Source organism: Megalobrama amblycephala, linkage group LG6 (genome assembly GCF_018812025.1).
Source record: "Megalobrama amblycephala isolate DHTTF-2021 linkage group LG6, ASM1881202v1, whole genome shotgun sequence".
NCBI lineage: Eukaryota > Metazoa > Chordata > Actinopteri > Cypriniformes > Xenocyprididae > Megalobrama > Megalobrama amblycephala.
In genome coordinates, this window is record NC_063049.1 from 31,059,130 (window position 1) to 31,076,930 (window position 17,801).

A 17,801-nucleotide genomic window follows, 5' to 3' on the forward strand; every position below is an offset into this window, starting at 1 on the left:
TTTATAATGGATGGGACAAGTGTGTAATATTTATTTACATTTAGGCTAATAGCTTCTGATATTGCGAGATCAACAAAAACATGAAAGTGGGTCAAAGATTTCCTAGAGTGTTTTTAAATGTTACCATTAGACAGGACTGTGGTCAGCCCTTCCGGCCAGTCATTACACCGCTCCTCATTGCTGTAGCTGTATTTCCCTCTCTTCCTCACTCTCCCTACTGGTCACATACATTCCATGAAGTAGTACATGAAGCAGTTTTGGGAATCATTTGGGTAGTTGCCCACCACAGGTGTAACTGGGTGAAGCAATGTTTCAAACAGCGTACATCGAAGTGCAGTTGGGAGAAAAAAAAATGGATAAAAGACTGTTGCCTCCCCCTGCTGGACAAAGACAAGTTCAGCATCCTAACCAGCTTTTTGCTTTGTCATGTCTTGTCCATTGCACATCATACATATTACTTATGTATGTGAACAAAATGAAGCTAAGGCATCATCCAGCAGAATACAACACAAACAAGCAGACACTGCTGTTTTCCTTATCATTCACAGTTGACACTTCTCTAAAAAAAAAACCAAAGCACCTGGGGCACAAATACTAAAGCAGATCACAGGAAGCCTAGTAGAAACACAACTGTGTTTTCTTGACTTGGCTAGAGTGTATTCCAATTGGTGTCTTTCTCAACATAACAACAAAAACCCTGTTGGTTAAATTATGTAACAATATCATCCCTGCAGCCTTGTACTTGCCTCAGCGTTCAATCACAGCATCCAGAAACTGTTAATACACAATCTGATATCTGGCATGTCTGGACTTTGTCTGCTCAATGTTTACATAGCCTTGTGTTACAAAGAACGGTCACAGATTTGATTCTTTGTGAGCTGAACCATCTCTGCTCTGTTCTCTTAAGAAAACATATCTGTTGCAATATTAAGCAGAGCTCCAGGCAACAAATGCAAATGCAAAGTTATAGGCTCGTGTGGGAGGTAAAATTGATTCATGTGAGAGGGAAAAAAAAAAAAGCTGAATGCATTGCTCAGACCCAGATGCAATCATTTCAACATCTCAGATCAATTTCAATCTATGATTCCCCCTTACTCTTGTCAGTCAATTAAACTGGAATCCACTGAAGAAGCCTATCTTGAAAATATAATAATTATAATCAAAGTGAAGGATCATTTTGACTGAAAACTATACAGACATTTTTGACAGTTTGCCAACTGTGAAATGAAAGAGGAAGAAAACTTTAAGCATTGGTGCAGGTGTGTTACTAGTCAGGAAGCTGGCTGTGAATTTGACTCAAAGCATTATTCTCTGAATTCCTGGTCCTGCTTTGCAAATGCAAAAATCACACCAGAGGATTTCCAGGTCATCCCAGAAACAGGAAAAGGGGCTATTGTTGGATCTTAAATGTAACAAATACTCTTGTGCCAGAAAGGTAAAAACATCAAGCAGTTTTTAAACATTCTCAGCAGGTGACAGAAAGGCAAAAATGTCACAATTTGAGTAAGTATCAGGATAAAATGATAACCTAATATTTTTAACATCATTTTGGTAAGCAAAGACAAACATGTATGGGGCTTATTGAACCCCAAAATCGAAATAAAATTACATGTAAAATTATACTTTGCATTATGGGATTATTAGGGTCATTTTTTGCATTATGACATTTTCATGGCACCTCAATGGATGTCAAAAACTACTGTGAAAGTGACACACACACAGTCGCATGTCTTTTATATATTTTTATATTTGTTTACATTTGCTTATTTATATTAGGGATATTTCCTGAAGGTTTTCCATTTTGAATTACAGCTGCATTAAACTGCCATCTCACACTACTTGACATACGCGCCCCCTCGTGGACCACTACGATCGCGTCGGAATAAACCAATCAAGATGCATGAAAACTTAGAGCTGCTACAGACTTCCATGGTGGGAGTAGCGCGCGGTGTGCTCTATTTTTGCAGACACATTAAGTGATTTGCGTTTGTGCAAACCTATTAGAATTATCGACGGACACGACGCACAATAGCATCACGCTTCATGTAACCAAACATCTACATTTACACTGTACAAAAACCAACGCGTCGGAGTGCGTGGAGCGACACTGTGAACAAGCGTGGATCTGTTGCCATGCTGACGAAAAACGAGATTGTAACGATGTATCGTGAAGGATTCTAAGGCTTCGGGTTTCTGCTGTCCAAGTGTGTTGTGCTGAGCGTCAGGTGGGCGTCAGAATGATGAAGATGCGGCACCTGTAACCTGCCGAGTCTCCAGTTCCAGTCAATTAAACGGTAGGCGATTCAGAACGCTGGAAGTCGAGTGTAGAGGTTAGGGTTCTGAATGTTTTTTCCATCTACTGTGCTTCATGTTGGCTTACTGGATCATTTATGTTACAGAACTTAGTTAGACATGATGTGGCGTTGTGGTAACTGAAAGGTGATAGTTTCAACTGTAGAGAGCAATCAACTAGGTGTGTTTTTGATCAAGATGTATCTTCTGGTTACTCCAGCAGGGCTCAACCTGACGCTTTGATAAAAGCTAATAGTAGCATATAGTTATTAAATATAATTATTGTATATAATGTGATGCATGTCTAAATGTTATTCCCAGTTCTGGGTAGATTAGCTACTTTCTAATTGTAGTCGGTTACTGATTTTGACCTAACTCGTTTATTACATTGATTTAAATAGGATAATCTTGTATCATATTGATAGAAAAATACAAAGAGAAAGAAAATATATTCCATTCTTTATCAACAACAATGTGAAGTGCATTAAAAATAACATTAAGTCAGGGTTTTCCAGACGGGTTTGTGATAGAACTGCAGGGGGTTTATTGAAAAGCACTTAATACAAAAGATGATTGTTTTGTTTTGTTTTGTTTACCTGCATGTCATTTGACTATTAACCAACATCGGTTAACGTAATTTTATTTTTATTTATTTATTTATTATTGACTAATTTTTTTATTGACCTAACTTATTAACTTAAAATCCCAGGGGGCATTTCAAATAAATATGTTGGGTCAAAGAGGCTTAGCTGACAAAAAAAGTTGGGAATCCCTACAGTGCATGTAAATATGAAATTATGTGAATTTGTACATTTTAATGTGTTTGAAAGATAAAAGCCTTCCAAAGACAGTTATACATGGTTAAATGACTCTCAGAGTGTTAATTCAAAAAATAATTAATGTGTTTATCATGAGCTGATTAGATATGCAATGTTGAGAAAACAATTACAAGTACTTAGTTTTTGGAACCTTATTAAACCTGATTAACATGGATGTGAATTTTTTTTTTTTACAAAACGTTATTATTGAATTGGCCTCGACCTGAAAAATAACCTTATCCTTGAACACAGTTCAACCATTCAGTTTTCACATTTTTATTAACCCTTTTTCACTTTTCTCAAAAAAGCACAAAAATTGCATGTAGTCTTATAATTTACAACATTATAGTATTTAATAAGATTTATTAAATGCTGTTTATACTGTTTTACATGTGCTATGTCACTACAGGACTGTGTAGTCGCTCCTAGGTTTTTCATTTCAACTGCCCATTTATTCTAACACACAGTCAGGAAACTATATGAAGTAAAGGGTCATTTGTCACAACTGTAATTATAGACAGGTGAGGGATAAGTAATAGCTATCATGAGTCTTATGAGTAGTGTCCAGTTTGGTTTTCTTGCCAGTGCACCATTAAAGTCACCATGAAATAAAAATGAACAAGTATTGTTTTTTTTTGTTTTTGTTTTTTAATGAAATATTGAAGTATCTTTTATATATGATTTACCCATACACATCATATTTTTTTATAATTCATATGCCCCTGTAAACTCAAAATAACTTCCCCTCCATCTTGCAACGACATCTCTTCTCTGATGACGTTTACTGGTGTTAGGGCGGGACAACCTGTTGACATGACATCACAGCAACAGCAAACCAAAACCATCCAATCAATTTCCAATGGACCAAATCAAGTCCCGCCTTACATTTTTCTTGTACGAGAAGCCGTTTCACTCGCATGCACGTCACAATAGGGAAGAAAAGACTATCGTAACTTCGGTTTCATACCTACTTTAAATGCTTTGTATAAGGTGGTAAATGTGTGATGTGATCTATGAGTAAAATATATTTTATGTGAAAATCACCCTAGTTGATCAGTCGTCAGCAGTAAAATTAGTAAACATTACTATATATAGTATATTTAGTCAGCAGATAAGTTCAGGGCAAGTAACATTTTTGTCATTTTTAATATTTTGACACCTGCGTCACATGCACATGCTGACATAGTTTAAAAAAAAAAAAAAAAACGCATATATGTTACTTGTTATTCATCTGACTCCTTTAACCAAAGTAACCCAAAGTACAGTAATTACAGAGAGAGCCCCCTGGAGCAGTCTTGGGTTGGGCGCTTCCCTCAAGGGTGCAGTGGTTAGAGGATTCATGGATCATCTGAAACAATTTGATCCTGTGACCTCTGGGCAGACAGCCTGTATCTTTAACCACTCCACTTCCCCACCCCCGCCACATGTTGTTGTTCAGTTACTTGTTGATTTAGACATTGTGTAAAAAAATACACTGTCAGCACTGTATTTGTTGTAATGAGGTTGCTGGATGTTCAGTGAATGCACTTCTATGTTGTTTTATGGTTTCTAATAAATTGCAGACATATGAGGTGTATTTAGGTCAACAATCTGGATCCTGTCCATGAGTTCTCATTCTCTTAAGAGAATGTGTATGGACAAAGGAAGAGAAACACTATATGACATCATGCATCTGTGTTTAAACTTTGACCCCAAACCCTAACTCCTCCCTTACTCATGCTCTCTCTCTCTCTCTCTCTCTCTCTCTTTCATGCAGTCAGCTATTTCACTTCATGCCCTGACATGTTGAGGAGCAAGAGGGGAGGAGATAAAGGACCAGAAAAACCGGTAAGCAGCTGGGAACCGGGGAGAATATGCGAAAGGAGGAGCAGATTTCAGTCTGGGCAGCAAAACCATAAGACCTGCGAGGAGGAAGAAAGGAGCAACAGAAAGATGTGAAAAGAGAGAAAACATTTGAGATGAGACTGAAGACTGCCATGGAGAAAACATAAGGAAAAAACATGAATGGTGTTCATCAAAGGTGAGATTTTGTCTTGTGTTTCTCTTTCACTCACTGTCTTTCTTTCTTTCTATCTATCTTTAATTTTATTTCTTTATTGCTTAGGACAGTTTAACTTGAGGGTTGGGTCAGCACCTTACCTCGCTTGCATGTCCAAGCTATCACTTTCATGGGAGTTTGACAGATACGTTCTACCACTCTTTCTATTTCTGTTTCTCTCTCAACCTTTCCTTCTCACATGTCATGGACGAGTTAAATGCCAAGCTTTCATTTAAAGGTGAAGTGTGTAATTTCTGTGCCGCTGGCATCACCAAACGGAATTGCAGAAGTAACGACTGTTTTCAATCAGTAAAAGGTTCCACATTTTTGAAGGATAATGACTAAAAATAGCACCACCAGGATTGCATATGATTTACATTACAGTATGCCAGAAATCATTCATAAAGTATAACCCACTCAAAAATTAATATTTGGTATTATCAAAACATTCACAGCAACATAGGCTCAAATGTTTTACCTTTTTTCAGTTTTTTTTTTTTTTTTTCATTTTTCTAAAAAAAAAAATTTATATGTTGACCTGTGAAGCACTTTGATGATATTATATATAAAAGGTGCTATACAAATAAAACATTTATTATTATTATTATGACTTGTTTCTGCATATTAAACTGGGTTAGGAGAAAGTATTTAAACATTGACAGAATTACACCCTTCTCCAACTTTATGTTTGTTTTGCATTACAGGGTTTCTGACTAGCAGCATGACTCGGACCTACAGGATTGCAAAATACAAACACACCTGCTGCCAACAGTTATCTGAGGACACTCTCTCTGACTCGCCAATCCGGAAACCTTTCAGTTTGCATATAGCCCAACGCAGCCCTCTGCTCTTTCTGTGTTAAGTGCAAGCATTAAAGAGATCCTAAGAGCACCTGCTTCGCTTGTTCTGTAAGGGACTATGGAAGAAGGTACATCCTCATGGTCCATCCCTGTTCATCTCCAGAGGGCCAGATGAGGAGCATGTTACCCAGCTTGTTACGGGGCCGGCGATTCTACTGCCGTGAATGGGCCCTCGAGAAGCTACAAAGATGCCTTGAGGCGAGAGATGCCGCCAAGGCCGTGGAGGGAGCGACCCGTGTCTCTCCAGGGGTCCTAGTGACTGGGGGCCCAGGCACGGGTAAGACGGCCCTCTGCACAGAACTGGTTTGGCCCCAGTCGGAAGCATGCAGGGCGGCAGGGTTGGCATCACGGTGTTTGGCCTGGCACTATTGCCAGCGAGAGGATGCGGGCAGTATTGAAGTGTGGAGATTTGTACTGGGGCTGGTTGAACAGCTGAAGGAAAGTCCACTTCTGGGACCAAACTATATGAAAGTCATTAGCAGTGCTGCTATTGCCGCTGTCCTGGAGCCCCTACACTGCCAAAGAGCACCTGATGACACTTTTAAAAGGTTGGTGTATATATATCACAATTTATACATTGCAATGTCACAATATAAGTATATATAAGTGGATTGCATGGGTATTTTTTGTTTGTTTTTAAATAGCATGTTTCTTCTGAACTGTGTTGTATAAAAATGTGTATGAATGAACACATAAATAAATTATTTAAATAATGGTAACACAATAAGGTTTATTAGTTAACATTAGTTAACTACTTTAGTTAACATGAATTAAGAATGAACAATACTTCTACAGCATGTATTAATCTAAATTAATGTTAATTTCTATAATTAATGTTAATTTCTATAATTAAAATCAAAAGTTGTTTTTTAACATTAGTTAATGCACTGATCTAACATGAACACCTGTATTTTTATTAACTAACATTAACAAAGATTAATAAATACTGTAACAAATGTATTGCTCATTGTTAGTTCATGTTAGTTAATACGTTAACTAATGAAACCTTATTGTAAAGTCTTACCTAAATAATGAATAATTACAGAAATATTGTTACAAGAACCTGCAATATCATGAGAAAAAGAATCACAATTTATATCAGAATGTCATGAGATGGGGTCTTAACCACTTTTTCTTTACTCAGAATTTCGCACATTTTTCTGTTGCTTTGCTCTGCAACAAATCACTCACTGTTCAAGATCTCTTTGAAGTCATTTCTGTCTGCCTTTAGTTCTCCAAGCATTTCATGTTTGCTCTCCAAGCATTACTCCTGTGAGAAATCCCAGATGTTTCACAGCTAAGCCTTTGGTGTACCTTACACACTCCCTCTGTATTTCACATTGTTTGTGCAAGGAAAATGACACTTCAGTGGGGCCTTTAAATGACTTAGACATTTTGTTTTGTTTCTAGTCTAGCAGAGTGTCAGGCTTCAGAACATTTTGTATTTCAACAATGAGTTATAAGGTCAAAAAATAATCAATTAAACTTTAAATTCAAGATGTTGTTTGTAAAAAGTAAATCGTCACTGCAGAAGACCCTTTGAATGCCTTAGTCTTTTTTTAAAAATTAGTGTTTTTTTAGTGTACGATCCTAACCAGTTATGCTTAGATAATGTAAATGCCTCAAACTTTGTTCTGTTATTGAGTAAAGGTCATAAACTGTTTTTAGCACAACCCAACTGACATGTAGATTTTGATCTATTACCCCTATTGTGCTTTGCATGTAAACCGTAAATTGGAGCCATGCTGAGGGCTTATTCAGTGTGTGTATGTCTCGTGTATATGATATTTTGAAAACTCCCCTGACAATTTCAAAATCATGTGTTTTTCTTAAATTTTCTGGTTCTTTTAATAAGCTTATGTTTTTTTTTTTTAGTGTTTGTTGTGAATTTAAATGCACTCAGTGGCATCTTGCTTGAACAAGGTTTCTTTTATTGTTTCCTACTATACCCTCCCACCCCCTGTATTCTCCTCCTCCCTCGTATTTTTCGTCTGGTACCCCTCAGAAAGACTCTATGTCAAAGGCAGGAAAGGGGGCTATTGTTCTGCTTTTCTGCCACATATATTTATTTATTTATTCCTCTCATCGCAATAATGATGCCTATTCACAGTTATCACAATAGCCCAGCATTCAGTGCAGATGGATGACGCTATTTACAACCATCAAGGGAAAAAAAGGGGTGAAGACTGAGAATTGTGCCACTAGTTTGTGGAGTTAGTGAGGTCGCCATGCTGACAACTTTCTCCATTCTCTCTCTTTTTTCTTTTTTCTTTCAGTGTTTGCTCTTACACTAGTTCTTTCAACTTTCCCTCGCAGATCTGACATACAGGCCCACATTCCACATTTGCCTTACACATGCTGACAAACTGCTGTGATGTTTTTCTCTGGTCCTGGCGAGAGATTGTAAGAAGAAGAGTTAATTTAGAGGTGAAATGCGAGCATCGTTCCCTGCTGTATTCAGCATGCTCTTTGATGTACATAAGCTATCATTAACACTGTCCTCAAAGTGGAGAACACATTTTTTGTATCTGGACATGAACTTTTGTCATATGGAAATAATTTTGTCTTTTGTCCGTTTGAAGCTCTATAGATATAGTAATTAAACAGAGAAAATGTATTTAAGAGTATTATATTGAAAAGTAGATCGCTAAATGTTTTGGCTAAAAAAATGGAATTGTAATTGTATCAGTTGTAACCTGTTTTAGATTAAGTTCAGATTTCTTGTGAAATTATTCCATCTGAATCAATGGTAGGTTCACTGTAAATCCTATAATCTTCTTGGTTGACCATGACCACAACCCTTCCATTTTGTCCTCTACTGAAGTAAAACAAAAATGTGTCACGTAACTGTTCTTTTAGGCTTGATCTCTTAACCCTTCTCTGTTTGGCAACTTTAACTAGCATGACCATTCCTGGGGTCAAGACCAGCCCATAGCCTGTCTTTGTGGACAGAATGAGTCAGGAAGTACATTTATTAGGTTGTTCAGCTCAAGCTGTGATCTGTGAGCATGTTAAAAGGGCATTAGCTCAACAAATTATGTGAGCCCACGTGTTGGAGATAAGGAACCGATAAACAGCATGCTTGAATGTGATTATATATTTTATGGCAGGAGTATGAGAGCGGAACTTCAATACTGATCCGTTTAACCATAATAGACAGAATAAGGTGTGTTGTTTAAAATGCTTTGCTATTAAAGAAAGCAAGTGTGGATATTCATTATTATCAGAACATGTGCTTTGACTATTCTAAATAGAGCACAATGTTTCAGGTTTGGGAAGTTTTATATATATATATATATATATATATATATATATATATATATATATATATATATATATATATATATATATATAATATATATAGGTTAGGGTTTATTGGAAAAATTTGAGATTTATACACACATAGTCTAAAAGTGTAGGGAGTTCAGATCAAATGAAGTCATTTGCAGTGCTTCAGTAGTGGACAGTTGTTCCTGAGCTCTTTTGCCACAATTTACTAAATTTATGCACAAACATAATCCTGTTCCAAACTCATGCCATTGATTTAGGTGTCAGGGTGCTTTAGGCTGTATGAGGATGCTCAAACTAACAAAGCACCTCAATGATTTGGGAAATCAACATACGGGTGGTTTGTAGTTGTCTCTGCATATTAGGCTGGGATAGATGAAAGTATTTTATCATATACCACATCACATTTAAGTGTTTTATTAAAAGGGCAATCACACAATGAGTGAAGTGGGTCAGTGATAAGAGTAACACAGATGGGTAATTATGAGTCTGATAAAGAAGCACCTTCTCACTGTCTACTGGTATGCCCTGGAAGAAACAGGAAATCACTGAGCTTCCATAACACTGAGTCACGATGCCTCTGCAACCACACCTTAAGTCAGAAGAAGTGGCCAAAAAGAAAGAAAAGGAATAAGAAAGCTTTAAAACATCCAAAGAACTCTCAGCATTTTAAAGAATGTTGCATTTTATTCCAAATTTGTCACACAAGCCCATTCTATACCAAACAATGCCACATTTCAGCACTCTTGTTTCCTTCTCAGATAAGCTCTGTTTTATTTCTGAATTGACTTTCATTCATATGTGATGACATCTCTTTCCTATTTCCAGTTCTTAAAATGATTGAAGTCCTCATTTGCTCACTGTTGTTTAGAGAAATATGTCCGTCCTTGCTTCTCCTTTCTCCATTCTTCTGTTTCTTCTATCAAACTATTTCCTCCCTGCCCTATTCCTGGTCACATTTCTGTTTAAATTAAGACTTTATAACAGGACTTTTAAACTGCATCAAGACACTATGTCTGTGTGTTTAAAGACGATATGATACTAGCAGTGGTCACTTGCTGTCAGTGTTCTGGCTGCGTACTATCAATTGTTTGTGCTGCTGGGTTATGCCTTTAGTTGTGTATAATATATTTTAAACTCCTTTTCGTTTTTCTTTAGGGCAGTGTTAGAGCCCCTCATGTCCTTGACACCACCAGCTCAAAGTGTGTTTATTGTGGTGGATTCAGTGGACTCAGGGTGTTGTGGAGGTTATGGAGTTGGAGAACAGTCAATGTCAGGATCTGCGGACACTCAGAGTTCCTCTATTGCAGAGCTCCTGCTCAGATACATTCAGCTCCTGCCCCCCTGGATCTTGCTGGTCTGCTCTGCTCGCCGACAGAACAAAGCCATTTGCAAGATGTTCTCAGGTACACACTTGGATGAGTCATAAACCACTTCATGAGCACTGAAATGTGAGATAATTAGCTTTACTGCTTTCTGTTGTGAATTGTTCATCTTAGTTAAAATTGTGCACAGGGACTTCTGTGTTTAGAAATTGTGCAAGGATTATGTTCTGTCTTTAGAAACATATTTAGTGACAAATGAGTAATGTTCTCCACACTTGTATGACCACCCAAAAATTCGGAATTCCCAAACATGCAACTTATGACTCTTTGCTTTTTGTTCTGTATTATGGTTTTGTAGTGCTTTGTTTTACTAGATGAAATGACCGGGTCTTGAGAGATGAGGGTCCCACGCACTCATTGGCTCTTAGTGGATGATATCTGAAGTATAGCGTTAAGAGACTACAATCTATTGTACAGTAGTTGTGTGCATATTTCAGCCTTTATAAACAAATTGTAATGCAAGGTCCTTAACCTTGGCTTGAAAAGCCTCGAGGACCGTCATGTTCTACCTCTGCCTACGAGATGAAAAGACTGGAAAGAAACTACTGTTGCTGGTCTACACAAATTGCTAAAAACATATTGCAATTATTCTGATAAATTTTGCAGTTGTTGTTAGAACTGCAATATGATAAACATTTCATACTGCTGCTTAGATACAAAGAAAAAAAAGACTTTGGCTCTGCTGCCAATAGTAAGAAATGCTCTTTAAGGCTGTTCACACCTGAGTTCTATTTAAAAGAACTTTTATGTGCCCCAGTGTACACTATTCATAGTTTTCACATTACATCACACCCTTATAGGATTGCCCATCTGGAGGGTAAAACAAGGCTTTCCTCCTTTGCCCGCTAGTTATTTTTTACCAGGATTGTACTAGGTACTAATGTATTAAGACAGTGATATAAAAAAGACCAAATTAAATATATACCTTATTGATGATGCATACTATGTACAGGCAAGCAGATGAATCCAAAATATAAATGCAATGTGCGGTTTCTCATTAAGCAGTTTTGCATAAAAGAAATATTATAAAGAAAACGCTTAGCATGTTGCATTAATATTCTGGGTTCATCTGCTTGCCTGTAAATAGTATGCATCATCAATAAGTTGTATACTGAATTTGATCTTTTAATATCTCTGTTTTAGTACATTAAGGCACTTTTTTTCCCTTCACATTAAGCATTTTAGAATGACCTGTTGTTTTTGGTGATAGAAATACTACAGCAGGTGCTGTATTTGGATCTGAAGTGTCCAAAACTTGCATTTTATTCACACATTTTTGTTTTTCTTCTTTTGAGATGGAAAATGGACAGGCCTATAATGCAGTTCTATGGATGTTTTGCCCTCCAGGTCTCTACACCAGTTATGTGACTGAAAACTATGAATAATGAGACTCACATGTAGTTGTGTTTGTGTAGAATACAAACAGAACATGCTGCTGACTATATTTAATTGAAGCACTTTTTGTTGCACAAAACAATTTAAATTTAAATTTTGCAGCCCTAAAAACTCATCATGATTCTTTAATCATTGTTGTATCTTATTTTGTCTCTGATTTTGTTGTGTACACTGCTCTGATTTTTTGTTTTTTTTTCTCTTGCCTCTCTACCCTGCAGGTTTTAGGAGGTTGTGTCTGGATGACTTAAGAAAGCCTGCAACTGTACGAGATGTACAGCAATATATCCTGCGGAGGCTTGACCAGGACGGGGCTTTGAGAAGACAACTTACACCAGAGACGGCTGAAATGCTTAATCTTTTGCACATCAAAAGTGGTGGCTGTTTCTTGTTTCTTGAACGAGTACTAGATGGTGTTGCACATGGTCTAGTAGGACTTCGAGAAATTAGGGACATTCCTGGCACATTGAATGGCCTTTACCTATGGCTCTGTCAGCGACTCTTTCCTCGAAGGCTGTTTGTCCATATTAGGCCTTTGCTGAATATCCTTTTGGCATCCCCACATCCACTAACAGCTGAGCAACTCTACATTATTGCTAGAAGCCGTGACTCCTACCTTGGGATTGGAGACTTCCAAGCACAGATGGGTCCTCTGGCATCTCTGCTTGTAGATGGCCCTGAGGGCAGTAAACTCCTCTTTCACAGCAGTTTTGCAGAATGGTTAACTGATGTCAAATACTGCACACAGAAGTTTTTGTGTTGTGTGAAGGATGGTCACCTTTCTCTGGCCATGTCCCTCTCTTTTCGAGCCAGTAGTTTGGGTACAGAGGAGACTTGCCAGCTGGCCCACCACCTCCTCAACAGTGGAGTACATCAAGGGGAGCCAGTCTTCTTGGCACTGTGGTTGCTATGGACTGGAGTTCCATCTCTTAATGGTGCCAGAAAAGACTGTTCTTCTAATATGCCATCTCCTCATACACCTGTATTAGTTCAGCAAGATGTACTACAGCTCTTAATGAAAAGTGGAATTTACCCTGCAAGCTGTTCCCCTGACAATAGCTCCAGTGTTGGGGTTCACTGTGTTGGGGGAGGAGGCAGAATAGTTCGACGAGCATTACAGAGGGAAGACTCTGTGAGAGCTCTTCTTGACAGTGGCATCAGCGTGAACCGCACAGACCCATCAGATGGACGGACTTTACTAGCAGCTGCAGCCCATGCTGGACTTGAAGATGTAGCTGCATTGCTGTTATGCCGAGGAGCAGACCCTTCACTGAATGACAACCAGGGGCAGACTGCACTGACACTTGCTGCCAGACAAGGTCATGTTGGTGTACTGAAGTTGTTGCTAGAGTGGGTGCAGAAGCAAGGAAGCAAGAATCCTGCAGCACAGCCCCTGCTGGAACATGTGGACAGTGAGGGATGGACTGCTCTTCGCTCTGCTGCATGGGGTGGCCACAAGGAAGCTGTGCGTCTACTTCTGGAAGCTGGGGCAGAGATTGATGGGTGCGATTCAGATGGCCGGACAGCCTTGCGAGCAGCAGCGTGGGGTGGACATGAGGAAATTCTGTTGACCCTCCTTAAACATGGTGCTGAAGTAGATCGTTCTGATGGTGAGGGACGTACTCCACTAATAGCTGCAGCCTACATGGGTCACAAAGAGGCAGTAGAGATCCTTTTGGATGCTGGGGCTGATTTGAATCTTGAAGATGGGGATGGACGTACTGCTCTCTCTGTTGCTGCATTGTGTGTGCCATCAGCAGCTGGAGGACGAGGGCATGGAGAGGTTGTAAATCTTCTGTTGGAGAGAGGTGCTGATCCGGAACATAAGGACAGAGATGGAATGACCCCTTTACTACTAGCCTCTTACGAAGGCCATGAGGAAGTAGTTGAACTCCTCCTGGAAGCTGGAGCTGATGTAGATGAAAGTTCTGGAGCACATCCCTCTGCTGTCACTCCTCTTCTTGCGGCTGCAGCTATGGGACATGCTGGCACAGTTAATCGTATGCTATTTTGGGGGGCAGCAGTGGATGGCATTGATGGAGAAGGCCGCACCGCTCTCTGCTTGGCTGCAGCAAAGGGTAGCATCGAAGTTGTAAGAGCACTGCTGGACAGGGGTTTGGATGAGAATCATAAAGATGACCTGGGCTGGACTCCACTGCATGCTGCAGCTTGTGAAGGTCACAAAAGCGTGTGTGCAATATTGACAGAGCGAGGTAGCATGGCACGTGTGGGTGAGCTTGATGTGGAGGGTCGGAGCCCTCTAATTCTGGCAGCACAAGAAGGGCACTGCAGTACAGTCAGGCTGCTTCTAGACCGAAAGTCACCCATTGATCATCGTGCATATGATGGACACTCTGCACTCAGTGCGGCTGCTCTACAGGGACATCGGGAGATTGTGGAGTTATTGATGCGTAGAGGGGCTGATACTGATGTCCGTGATGCTGAAGGAAGACCTCTTCTTTATTTGCTGGTCCTGGAGGGCCGTTTAGACATGGCCACCCTACTTATAGAAAAAGGTGGTGTCCCTCTGGAGTCAAAAGATGCAGAAGGGCGAACTGCACTCCATGTAGCAGCTTGGCGAGGAGACCTGGAAGGTATTGAACTGTTGCTGAAATATGGAGCTGACCCAAATGCAAGAGATCTTGATGGTCGGCCTCCTTTGCACTCTGTGGCATGGAGAGGTCATGCAGCTGCTGGCAGGCTGCTCCTTAGGGCTAAAGGTATCAATGTAAACCTGGCTTGCAAACAGCAGGGTGCCACAGCGCTTAGCATTGCTGCTCAGGAGGGGCATACTGAAATTGTGGCCATGCTCTTAGAAAAAGGTGCAGAACCAGACAGTGTGGACCGTTACGGTCGCAGCCCAGTAAAGGTAGCAGGAAAACAAGGTCATTTCACGATTGTGCGACTTCTGGAGAGCTATGGTGCAAAGCCCTTTTCAGGTCTCATACCGTTTTCACCCAGTGGTGCTCCCAACACCTCTTACCTTTCAGCCATAGTCAAGACCCGTGCGTCCCTTTGTTCAGGAGAGCTCAGTGTTGATGGAATGCCAGCCACATCTTCTCCATCCTCAACCTCAGTTTCTGCCTCCTGTTCCCCAGCTTCGACTGCAGAGCGTTTCAACTCCATACCTGCCTCACAGACTTCCTCCTCCACTTGCCACTCCCAGACCACAGTACAGACCGTGCCTGCGGACAGTCTAAATTTCATCCAGCAGATACAACAACATTCACTTCCTCGTTCCCGCAGTCGGCCATCCACCTTGCCTCTTCCTGGCTCCAATCCTACCAGTCTTCAGGGCAGAGCATCTAGGCATAATCAAAAGGCTGTACCTAAGAGCAGTCCCACACATGAACAGTGCACCTTCACTGAACTGCCTGACTCAGACAAACCCTTAAAAGGGCTTGGATTATTGGGGGATGGTAACTACCTCTTAAAACCTAAAACTCCTTACATTATAGAGGATGTGATGGAGAAGAGCCACAAACAAGCTGGAGTTGATCTAAAGTGGAACTCCGTCATGGCTTCTTTAGGGGTGATGCCAAACCAAGAGGGCCCAATTAGACAGACAAAAAATAGGGAAAGCCCCCCTTTAGGGTATCCACCTTTTCTCCTCCAATCCCATGCAGAAAAAAATGACTGGGGGGGAATTCAGAAGACATCCATGTCTCCAATCATTGACCTTTCAGCTATTTCCCCACATAGTGCCTTACCTAATGAGTCTGTGTTTAACATGACAACTACTGACCCCCAGCTGAATCTCAAACAGGCAATTAAGCTGCAGTTTGAAGGGCCGACCAGTGCACTTTACAAGCGGGAAACCCCTCTCTGAGGTGAGGCATTAAGTTTCTCACTGACAAGAGCATTACATTTGTCTTGTAATTTGTCAGTTATCTAATAAATGTAGCTTATTAATTGATTTAAGACAGGTCTATATATTTGTATATAGTAAGTCCAAACTATGTTTTATCAGGCAGTTTTCAGATATGCCAGATTGAAGTGAACCACACTGTCTTTGAGCTACAGTCTTTATGATTGTGACTTGGAATGTCTGGAATTCTAATGACAACTTTGTCTGTTGTAGGCAAACCTGGACATTTAGGAGTTCAAGGAAGTGAGGGTTGTGTGGGTAATCACTGCACTGTGTGTGGGAGATGTTAAGAGTAGAGGAGGATGGCAGATGAGAGAGTTATAACACAACTGACCTCCACCTTTCTTTAACCCATTGACCCCAAAGCACAAAAAGAAGAGGGAAAGACATACAGTAGGGAGCCTAGAGGAACCTGAATTCAAAGGCTCAAGCTGTGTACATTCCAGAGATTTTCCTCCTTATGCCGTGACAATGGAGAGCAGCTGGCACTCCCTCATACTCTGTCACACAATTACAGGAAAATATATTTACATTCAGAGGGACACTTATGGATATTTCCTCTGCTGGTGTTGTGCATTTACAAAAGTTGACATATGTGCCCCAGGGATTTTTGTGCACATTATAACTTGGCATGAATGACAACTTTTCATAGACTGAACAGCTATTCATTTTTCATCTTCATACACACTCATTGTGCTCAGAAGTGCCACCTTCATTTTAATTTTGGTCAAAAGAATGTGGTCAAAATTTGAAGGCATCTACATTTAAAATATTAATTGTGGGTGATTTTCTGTACATTGCTTAGACTCTCTGGTTAACACCCAGGCTTGGACTTGCTGGGACAAAAAGGGCTTTTCAAAGGGCTTTTCTGTTGCTTAGTGGCTTTGTATGTTAGACCAAGTCATTTGCAAAGTTTGTGTCCTTTAAAGATGTTTCAGGACATAGATGTGTTACTACATATTTAACTTGAGTTTTTAATTTACAAGAACAGTCATTATTGTCACCAGTAAACCAGTTGACCTATCAGCAAGGCAAATTAATATTTTAAAGCTTCATTCCAGTTGAATTGTATAGAGAGATGGGAGAAAGAAAGTGAGAAGTTATTGTTCTAAAAGCAGACAGAGGTAGTTAGGGAAGAAGATATAAGTGATCTAATATACATGCTCATAAGAGGATGACTAGATTTGAATGGAAGGTCATAAAAACCTTATAGGAGGTGTGACAGGAAGAGAGAGTGATGTGAATTTTACATCTTTGCCATAGGTAATTTATAATGTTTATACTGTTTTGTATGTTAAAATTTATTAAGATGCACTAATTAAAACAATGTATATGATTTTGTGTCTGTGTGCAAATTTGTATGGGAAAGAAACAAGCAAACCTGACACCCCTTTGGTTTGCATGCAGCAGATCAATTAGCATTTCTGTCCATCACATTTATATAGTACTCATATAGACAGTAAAAAGGGCTAGTTTGTATAGTTTACTTGACCATATGGAATTACCATTTTTGCACTGTTACGATTTCATTGGTTCAATTACGTTATTACAGAAATCATAAGAGCTTAATAGTATAGTTCACCCCAAAATATTCATTCACCCTCATGTCTTTGGAAAGCGGTATGGTAACATGAAACACACAAGGAAATATTTAGACAGTTTTTTTTTTATTTTTTTTTATTGCACTGTAGTGTACAGAAATGACTCTGAATACAAGAGAGAATGAATGAGCTTTGAAAGTTTGTGGAAGGAAAAATGTTTAGTTTATAACTCAACAGGAGCATTAATGTGAACATGGATATTCATTTTCAATACAGGAAAAGAAAAAAGAAAAAGAATTCCGATGTTTTCTGCCATTTT

At 39.5% G+C, this 17,801-nt stretch overlaps 1 protein-coding gene across 3 annotated transcripts; it reads left to right on the forward strand.

Moving 5' to 3' along the window:
- Nucleotides 1-1,870: 1,870 nt before the first annotated feature.
- ankrd50l (ankyrin repeat domain 50-like) lies at nt 1,871-17,277 on the forward strand. Of its 3 annotated transcripts, none has more exons than XM_048193911.1 (6): nt 1,871-2,330; nt 4,867-5,130; nt 5,853-6,556; nt 10,455-10,702; nt 12,295-15,903; nt 16,155-17,277. In XM_048193911.1, the coding sequence occupies exons 3-5, from the start codon at nt 6,087-6,089 to the stop codon at nt 15,900-15,902; spliced, it is 4,326 nt and encodes a 1,441-aa protein (XP_048049868.1). In that variant the 5' UTR covers nt 1,871-2,330; nt 4,867-5,130; nt 5,853-6,086; the 3' UTR covers nt 15,903; nt 16,155-17,277. The 3 variants fall into 3 exon arrangements, with proteins under 3 accessions (XP_048049868.1, XP_048049867.1, XP_048049869.1); XM_048193910.1 differs by having other exon boundaries at nt 1,871-2,294; XM_048193912.1 differs by lacking the exons at nt 1,871-2,330; nt 4,867-5,130; nt 10,455-10,702 and having other exon boundaries at nt 6,408-6,556.
- Nucleotides 17,278-17,801: the final 524 nt, after the last annotated feature.

Excerpts from the sequence above, each read along its gene's own strand:
- ankrd50l (XM_048193911.1), top strand. The coding sequence starts at position 6,087 with ATGGTCCATCCCTGTTCATCTCCAGAGGGCCAGATGAGGAGCATGTTA. Across the intron at positions 6,557-10,454 it reads CCTGATGACACTTTTAAAAG|GGCAGTGTTAGAGCCCCTCA; the intron begins GTTGGTGTATAT and ends GTTTTTCTTTAG. Across the intron at positions 10,703-12,294 it reads CATTTGCAAGATGTTCTCAG|GTTTTAGGAGGTTGTGTCTG; the intron begins GTACACACTTGG and ends TCTACCCTGCAG.